The sequence below is a fragment of the Rana temporaria genome, chromosome 6, assembly GCF_905171775.1.
Source record: "Rana temporaria chromosome 6, aRanTem1.1, whole genome shotgun sequence".
NCBI classification, from domain to species: Eukaryota; Metazoa; Chordata; class Amphibia; order Anura; family Ranidae; genus Rana; species Rana temporaria.
In genome coordinates, this window is record NC_053494.1 from 27,750,879 (window position 1) to 27,760,789 (window position 9,911).

The window sequence follows — 9,911 nt, forward strand, 5'->3', positions numbered from 1 at the left end:
GCTTGCCAGCTCTGAGCCAATCGTGTGCAGCGCACAGAGCTGCCCCGAGCGACCTGGCTGATAAGAGCGAGATGCTCGTCGGGATTCTGGATAAATAAAGATATTCTCTAACAGGTTTCTTGCGACTCCAGAGCCCCCCCGGCAGTTCTAGGGACGGCTACAGAGAGATTTGGTTTATTGAGAGACAGATGTCTATTTTTCTTTGTATCTTTTCATTCCCTGGAAACTCTGCAAACCTTTTTCTTCTGCATCAGTGATAGGATAGAGGTAGACACAGCACTGGGAATAGATTGCCTGCAGGCAATGCTTTCACAGCTGGAAAATATACATCAAAAGAGCCATGGTCCTACTATGTCACCCAGGTGAAAAAGGTAACCTGCAATTGGATTGTCAAAGGGATACTCCAGGCAGAATGCAAATTCAGTCACTCATATGCAGCGTCAAAAGCGGTTTACCCGTGGTGTTATATACAGATTTCCGAGGCTTGCAGTACAATCGTAGTAGGTGCTACAGTTAGCGGAATAAAATTACAAATGATTAGTATTGCCCTATTTTTTTTAATCCTAAACTTTTTATGAAAACAAGCAGAATTGCTTGGATAAAACTATGGGAAATACTTTACAGCTGAAGCAAAATAGCTCGGGCAATAATGTTACATGTTCCAGGGTATAGTCCTTTCTAACTCCCTGAGACACGTTGCAAAAGTTATACCAGGATTTTACCACTGCATGTAAAGACTTTGGCCCGGATTCACAAAGCACTTGCGCCGATGTATCTCGAGATATGCCGCGTAAGTGCAAATATGCGCCGGACTCAGAAACTAAGACACGCCTGAAAATAGGCTTCATCCGACCGACATAACTTTCCTACGCCGGCGTAGATTGGGCGCATATTTATGCTGGACGTATTTGGCGCACCCATTGAATTTCTATTCACATATGCAAATGAGGGAGATACGCCGATTCACGAACGTACGTCCGTCCGACGCAGTGCGCGTAAAGTTATACGTCCAGCGTAAAGTTATGCCCCATAAAGGAGGTGTAACTCAGCAGCATTCATGCAAATGGTTGCAGCAGGAACACAAGCCGGCGTAGTTTACGTAGTTTACGTAGGACGTGAATATGACTAGGCGTAGGTTGCGTTCACGTCGTAGGCAGTGATCCGGCGTATCTTAGGGAGTAGTTCCAACGTGATTCTGAGCATGTGCACTGGGATGCATCCACGGGATAGCGTATGCGCCGTTCATTATACGTATCTGTCTGAGACTCAGCCCATCATTTGCATGGGGTCACACCTCATTGGCATGGCTCACGCCCACTTCCACATACGCCGGCTTACGCCTAGGAAACCCAGCGCAGATTTGGCAGCACTGGCTTTGTAAATCCAGTGCTTGCCTCTCTGCGCTGCGCTGGCGTAGCGTAAAGGAGATACGCTATGGCGGCATAAATATGCGCCGATGTTTGTGAATCCGGGCCCTAGTCACTAATCTAATACAAGCTTTGATACTGTATACTAATGTAATTTTCAATCTGGAGCTTTCATTACACCTCAGCAAGTTGTACTTGAAGAACGCAGTAATGTACAATATTACAGTGAGCCGAGAAAAATGAAGTTCAATGATTCCAAGCATGCGTAGGATTTTTGTGCGTTGGAATTGGATACACACGATTGTTGGAAAAATTGAAAACTAGCCCTCAAACATTTGTTGTTGGAAATTCCGACAGAAAACGTTCGATGGAGCCTACACACGGTCGGAATATCTGATCTCACATCAAATTTTTCTTGTCGGAAATTCCAGTGGTGTGTACGCGGCATAAGAGATGTCACAGAAGGACTGGATTTATAAAGGGGTAAGAGGGGCAATTGACCCCCCCCCCGACAGAAGAGGCCCTCCCTCTATACAAAAATTATTTAAAACAATATTTAAAAAATTATGTATAAAATAATACAGTATAAATAATAATTAAATAATATAAAATGTATAATAAAAAAAACTTACTTTCCTCCCCCCTTCAGGTGTCACATTTGGCACCTTTCAGGGGGGAGGGGGGATCAGATACCTGTCTAATACAGGTATTTTGCTCCCACTTCCAGGCATGGATAGCCGAGCCACCCGCGGCTATCTACGCCACACCTGCTGCCTCCTCTGTCCCCCCCGCTGTCTACTGGGAGACACCCAGGTCCCAGAAGACAGCAGGGACCAGTAAGATTGCGCAGCGCGAGTCACGCATGCACAGTAGGGAACCAGGCTGTGAAGCCGCAAGGCTTCACTTCCTGATTCCCTTACCAAAGATGGCGGCGGCAGCATCCGACGACCGAGGGACAGAACGGCTTCGGGTGCCGACATTGCGGGCGCCCTGAGCAGGTAAGTGTCCTTATTTTAAAAGTGCAGTATTTGTAGCTGCTGACTTAGGCGGAACTCCGCTATAAATGTATTTTGGGAAGAAATATTTTGCCAGCCATCATGTGTAAAAATCTGGACTGGTATATTGTTTTGTTTTTCAAAAAATAATTTTGCCAGCTCAAGCAAACCACACATAGCAAACTATGACTGTGTGTGTGGGCACGTGTGACATTGCGCTCACATTTCAATTGTTTGATCGAGTGCCATGCATCAACAAATCATTTGTCCCAGAGCCAGATTTAGACCTGGGGGGGGGCAGGGCACTTTAGGTTCAGGGGGCCCATTATACACAGAATTGGTTTACATTTGCAATGACAGTAACACATTTTTAAGCTGCACGATGCAATGGGGTTAATTTACTAAAGGGTAATCCACTCTGCAATGAAAGTGCACTTGGAAGTGCAGTCGCTGTAAATCTGAGGGGAAGCTTTGAAATGAGGGGAAGCTCTGCTGATTTTATCATCCAGTCATGTGCAAGCAAAAATACTGGCCCAAATTCAGATACATTGGAGTATCTATCGGCGGGGCGTAACGTATGTCAGATACGTTACGCCGCCGTAAAATAGGGCACAAGTTCCGTATTCAGAAAGAACTTGCGCCCTAAGTTACGGCGGCGTAACGTATAGGATGGTCCGGCGTAAGCCCGCCTAATTCAAATCTGGATGATGTGGGCGTGTTTTATCTAAATTTCATGTGACCCCACGAGTCCCAGTGTGCATGCTCGAAATTACGCCGCAAATCTTCATTGCTTTAGACGTGAACGTAACTTACGTACAGCCCTATTCGCGAACGACTTACGCAAACGGCGTAAAATTTAAAAAATTCGACGTGGGAACGACGTCCATACTTAACATAGGATACCCCTCATATAGCAGGGTAACTTTACGCCGGAAAAAGCCTAACGTAAACAACGTAAAAAAATTCGCCGGGCAGATGTACGTTTCTGAATTGGCGTATCTACCTAATTTGCATATTCTACGCGGAAATCTACGGAAGCGCCACCTAGCGGCCAGCGTAAATATGCAGCCTAAGATACGACGGTGTAAGAGCCTTAGGCCCCGTACACACAAGAGGATCTATCCGCTGGAATTGATCTGCGGATCAGTTCCAGCGGATAGATCCGCTGGTGTGTACATCCCAGCGTATCTTTTTCCGCTGATTTTTTTCAGCAGATAAAAATTTCTTAGCATGCTAAGAAATCTATCCGCTGGAATCGGCTTCAGCGGATCGATCCGGTGGTCTGTACAGACTCACCGGATCGATCCGTCCGATTCCCTCCCTCGCATGCGTCGTAATGATTTGACGCATGCGTGGGTATCCTTATATGACAGCGTCGCGCACGTCGCCGCGTCATCATCGCGGCGACGGCGCGACACGTCATCGCGGCGACGGCGCGACACGTCATCGCGATGGGATTTCGGCGCGGATTTCGATCCGATGGTGAGTACACTCCATCGGATCCAAATCCGCGGAAATCCTCGAGATTATTTATCCGCGGATCCGTTCCGGCGGACCGTATCCGCGGATCAATCCTCTCGTCTGCATTACGCCGGCCGTATCTTAGTAAAATTCTGGCGTATCTTGCTTTCTGAATACAGAAAGAAGATACGCCGGCGCTTCGTAGCACTTACGCGGCGTATCAATAGATACGCCGGCGTAAAGGCTATCTGAATCCGGGCCACTGTTTTTTATTTTCCTTCCATGTCCCCCTCAGATTTACACTTGTAGTGCAAAGTGGATTTTCCTTTCGTAAATAACCCCCCTATATGTTTGTTTTTTTTGAGCGTCACCAGCAGGTATAGAAGGAAGAAGATTAATATGCATTTATGGAAGAAAGGAGAAACAGAGACAGGACGCGTATTTATCACACATTTATTCTGATTCATGAATGAAGAGGCTCTCATTTTATTTGATGAAGACCATTGTGAGAAAATTGTGATGTGCTTTTAAGGACAAATTACATTTTCTAAGTGCTGGTTGTTGAATGTATATTGTCAGCCATTGTCACTATCAGGAAGCCAAAGCAATGAAGGGCAAATATTGCTGTAGAAATCGCTTGACAGGAAGTGGCTGAAAGAGGCTGGAGAACAACACTGAGATTTAAAAAAAAAATGAAAATTGTATTTTATGAACACAATGGCAATTGTTCATGTAACCAACTGGAAAGTCTCTTCCAGCTAATAATCACATCACATTGATGCTGCCATTAGTGCAATGAGGAGGAAAGAGAGAGACAAACATTCGTCAATTAGACTCAAAGCGTCTTTCCTTACTATATCAATAACGCATGTCTTCCTCTCCGTTCAGGTGCTGTACGTGCTTCCAGTATCTTCCCTATCCTTAGTGTGGGTCTTCTCTTTTTTGGAGGACTGTGTGTGGCTGCCAGTGAGTTTTATAAAAATAAGCACAATGTGATCTTAAGTGCAGGAATCTTCTTCGTCTCAGCAGGTAAGCTCCAGAAGTGGCTTAAAAAAGTAAGGGATATATAATAGATGTGCACAAAATTTACATTTTAAATTTTAGATGTGGAAAAATACTTTTTATTTTACGTTCTAGGTACTGCAAGCCAAGCAGCAATAGGGCAATGTATATATTAAAGGAGTTGTAAAGTCTCTGGGCCAGATTCTCAAAAGAGTTACGCCGGTGTATCTACTGATACACCGGCGTAATTCGAAATTCCCGCCGGCGTATCATTGTTTTGTATTCACAAAACAAGATACGCCGGAATTAGGCTAGGATCCGACTGGTGTAAGTCACTTACACCGTCGGATCCTAAATGCAATACAACGCTGACCGCAAATGAGCCTGATACGCCGATTCCCGAACGAATTTGCGTCGCATACGTAGTTTCCGTAAGGTTACCCCTGCTATATGAGGGGTAACCTTACGCCAGTCCGCCGTATGCCATGTTAAGTATGGCGTCGGGTCCGCGTCGGCTTTTTCCGTCGGTTGCGTTGTTTTCCTAAGTCGTTCTTGAATACGACTTTACGTTAATGACGCTCACGTCGGCGTCATTGACGTTTTCCGTCGTGAGCTGGAGCATGCGCACTGGGCTATTTTTCAGCCCGGCGCATGCGTAGTTCAATCGGCGCCCCCTTTGAATTACGCGCCCATACGCCAGGCCATTTACACTACGCCGCCGCAAATTACGGAGCAAGTGCTTGGAGAATACGGCACTTGCTCCAGTAAGTTGCGGTGGCGTAGTGTAAATGGCTTACACTACGCCGATTCTACGAGAATCTGGCCCTCTAGGTTTTTCACCTTAAAGGGGTTGTAAAGCTTCGTGTTTTTTCACCTTAATGCATCCTATGCATTAAGGTGAAAAAACACCTGGCAATCACGTGCCCCCCAAAATTGCATCTAAGATCCGACGGCGTACTAAGGTGTACGCCTGTCGGATCTAACACAGATGCCGTCGTATCTTGTTTTGTCAATACCAAAACAAAGATACGACGCGCAAAATTTGAAATCTTGAAGATCTTGATACGCCGGCGTAATTTCTTTGAGGATCTGCCCCATCATTTTTTATTAATTGTTATGAGAAAAGTTCCACTTTAAAGTGGTTCTAAAGGCAGAATTTGTTTTTACATCTTAATGTATTCTATGCAACAAGATGAAAAAAAAACTTCTGTGCAGTAGCCCCCCTTATACTAACCTGAGTCCCATCTCGATCCAGCGATGTTGCATGAGAGCCTCGGCTATCCAGGACTCTCCCTGCACATTGGCTGAAACAGCAGTGGGTGTCATTGGCTCCTGTCAATAAACTTCAGTGAGCCAATGAGGAGAGAGAGAGGGTGAGGCTGAGCCACGGCTCTGTGTCTGAATGGACACACATGAATGGACACACAGAGCAGCGGCTTGGCTTGGGTGCCCCCATAACAAGCTGCTTGCTGTGGGGGCACTCAGCAAGAGGAAGGGGTCAGGATTGCCGTTGAGGGACATGAGAAGAGGACAATCTGGGCTGCTCCTTGCTAAAAAAAACACTGCACAGAGCAGGTAAGTATAACATGCTTGTTGAAATAAGCGCCGTTAAATAAACACATCTGATGTAATAATAGTGGATATAAAAATTCCAGTGCCAAAATAAAATAGTGAACACAAAAAAGTTCTTATTGGTGAAATAATGTGCTTCCAGAAGAAATCCCAGTGTCAGTGATCACAAACCAGTGCTAGATCCAAAGACACAAATACACTCCACCACCATGTGCAATGGCCCCTCACCTCCAGTCCAAAGGACAATAAGCATCAAACTGCAGGAGTGATCTCTCAGTCAGTCAGCTAATGTATCACAGATCATTGCAAATGAGCTAAGGAAAAAAAAATCCTCATGGTGTCGTATTAAGATATATTTATTAAAAAACATGTGCAGACTTACAGTAAAATTGCAGTAAAGCAAGAAGTATTTGGGACCAAGGGGTCACACATCAGCTGAACGCTGTTGAATCCGAACTTCCGTTTCGGCCATAACCGGAAGTGACGTCACTCAGCACCTTCCGACGCGTTGTGTCATTATCACGTGACTTTCTCAAGGGTTGTCTCAATAGACACACAGAGCAGCGCCTCGGGTGCCCCAATATCAAGCTGCTTGCTGTGAGGGCACTTCACAGGAGGGAGGGGGCAGGAGTGCCAGCGAGGAGACCCGAGAAGAGGAGGATCTGGGTGGTTTTGCACAGAGCAGGTAAGTATAACATGTTTGTTATTTTTAAACAAAAAAAGAAAGGCTTTATATATCACTTCAAGGCTTTAGAACCACTTTATGCAGGGGATGTGTATAGATAATTTTTAGAGAAGAAGGATATCATTTAGTGTAATTTTAATATATTTTCTCTGTTTCAGGGCTAAGCAACATCATTGGAATAATTGTCTACATTTCAGCCAACGCTGGTGACCCCGGTCAAAGCGACTCCAAGAAAAGCAACTATTCCTACGGCTGGTCCTTTTATTTTGGAGCACTTTCCTTTATTATTGCAGAGATGGTTGGCGTGCTAGCAGTACATATGTTCATTGAAAAGCATCGGCAAATAAGAGCCAAATCCCACTCTGACCTCTTCAAGAAATCTGCCTTCACCCGAATACCCAGCTACCGATATCGCTTCCGCCGGCGCTCCAGCTCTCGTTCCACTGAGCCCCGTTCTAGGGACCCTTCCCCCGTTGGCAAAAGTTTCAATCCCACCAGTGACATTTCCCTCTATACATTGACAGCCCGGGATCCCACCAAGATGACTGTTGGTACGTTACTAAACTCTGAAAGGGAGCACAACTTTCTCCAAGTTCACAACTCAATTCCTAAAGACTACAAAGAGTCTCTACATAACAATCCTTCCAACAGGCGCACAACACCAGTCTGAGGCTTGTGACCAAAAGAATTATGGGGCCTGCAGCACAGTTAAACATGGAGTGTATCTCAGAAAAACACAGAGGTGCTCTAACACACAACCTAATAATAGAACCACAAACCATGGAGAGGCAAGATGTATAAAAGCACACAAATCACATGACTTCCAGTTCGGAACAATGCCAAAATCGGCACGCGATTCTGGCTTGATGACTTGTAACGAAACATTCCAAAAGCAACCTTTAGAAAGATGGAGATTGTATATGTTATTTAAGTGATTGTTATTTTAGGATGAAATAGAAAGCCTTTTCTAGGTACGTCTTGAAGGTGCACTGAAGTACTAGGAGGCATATAATCTTAAGGGTGGTTAGGCTGTATACTCTTTAGAATTGTTAAGTGCAGTTTAGCACAGGCATCGTAGCTTTGACAACCATTCCAACCAAGCAGTAAATGCAATACAAATCTGGGTATTTTTCTGTGAAGTTCTGAAAAAAATCTTATTAGATTAGCACAAAATAACAAATTTCAATACAGTATAAACCAAATATATATATTTTTTCCGAAAGTTGGTTATAATTAAGCTAATGATTGTACAGCTAAATACAGCCCTTAATATTCTAGATGACTTTATTGAGAACTGGGTAAAGATTAAGAATTTTGCAGAAGTGGAAGTATATGCAAAGATTATGTTGATTTGGGGGATTAATTAACACAGTCAAGATTCGCTTATGGTAAGTCTGACGACTTGTGCTATTAACATTCATATTTCTTTTATTTTTAAAAACAACAACTGTAGGACGAAACTTGTGTGCTCGGAATATTAATACCAGGTGCTCTCCCCCACGCAAGTTTGGAGAGGAATTTAAAGTGCTGTTTTGACAGGTGTGGAGGAGGTGACAAGTACACTGTATTCATGAAGACTGTCTCAGCCAATCAGAGAACGCAGAACAAACGGCTCTGTTTAACTTTTTTCCGAAGGTCGGCAGAATGATGCATTTTGGTTGGATAGCACAATCATTCTTTTTAACAACAGCAAAACCAAGACTGCCAGAAGAGGGACGAAGTCTGTTCCTCAGTTATTAGTTTAAAAAAAAAGAACAATATAGTTAGTACATTTTAAATAATTAGATAAGAATTTATTGACATTGAGCTGCTTGTGTACGGATGAGCAATGGTTAATCCAAGACTGTTCAGTTGCAAAATAAGCTTCCATTAAAATTCAAGGGGTGCGATTCAGATTTCAGGAGAAGATTTAAAAGGATGAAGCAGATCCCTACTGGAATATTGGACTGAACGCTGAACTGGGAGAAAATCATTCAAAACAACAAGCTAATATTTTTTTGGTTAAATAACTAATTATATTAAATAATAGCAACCATGTCTGTCTCATTCCTTAAAATGCTATGATATGTAAAGTCTGAAAAAAAGGGGAGTCATAGATGCCTGCTGTTCCTGATTTACGGGGACAGCTTCAAACTTTGGAAATCTGTCCCTGAAGCCTTTTCCCTGGAAATATCCCAGTCCTTTAATATCAACCTCAGAAGAAAATTCCTTTTTTTTAAAAAGTTAAAGAAGAATTACAGATATGGATATTTTTGGGTACATAGGTCTAGCTTTGACTAATGTAATCAAGCATATACCATGCCTGTGAGATCCCTCTAGAACAGGGGTCTCCAAACTGCGGCCCGAGGGCCCTTTGCTAGCCTTTATCTAGCCCTTGGGGCACTATTCCTCCCACTGACACCAACAATGGGGCACTATTTCTTCCACCAATACCAATGAGGGGATACTATTCCTCCTCCTAATAGGGACAGTACTCCTATTAACCACCAAAACTTAGGCCATATTTATTCTCGCTCATGCCGTGCCCATAACATTTTCTGCCCGTGTTGGCCACAATCCGGCCCTCTACAAGTCTGAAGGACAATAAACTGGCCCATTGTTTGAAAAGTTTGGAAACCACTGCTCTAGAAGCTGGAAATATGTGTAGTAGACACCACTACTGCAGTGATCTCCACTTGCTTCTGGGTACCAAACTGAGCGGCTGGCCGGCTGCCCTGCTGCGTAGTGAACAAAGAAGGTTGCCCACTTGGCATGGATGCCCTTCTGAGAATGCTTTGCATTTTCTGAAAAAATGCAGAGAATTCCCTGATTGAATGAGGTAAAGAGTGT

General features: G+C 44.0%; 1 protein-coding gene across 1 annotated transcript in view; it reads left to right on the forward strand.

Moving 5' to 3' along the window:
• The window catches only part of CACNG3 (calcium voltage-gated channel auxiliary subunit gamma 3), a 123,518-nt gene extending 114,401 nt beyond the window's left edge, over nt 1-9,117 (forward strand). Inside the window, exons 3-4 of the mRNA XM_040356514.1 lie at nt 4,712-4,852; nt 7,241-9,117. Coding sequence (XP_040212448.1) covers nt 4,712-4,852; nt 7,241-7,752 — 653 coding nt within the window. The 3' untranslated portion in view covers nt 7,753-9,117. The remainder of the gene's footprint in view (nt 1-4,711; nt 4,853-7,240) is intronic.
• Nucleotides 9,118-9,911: the final 794 nt, after the last annotated feature.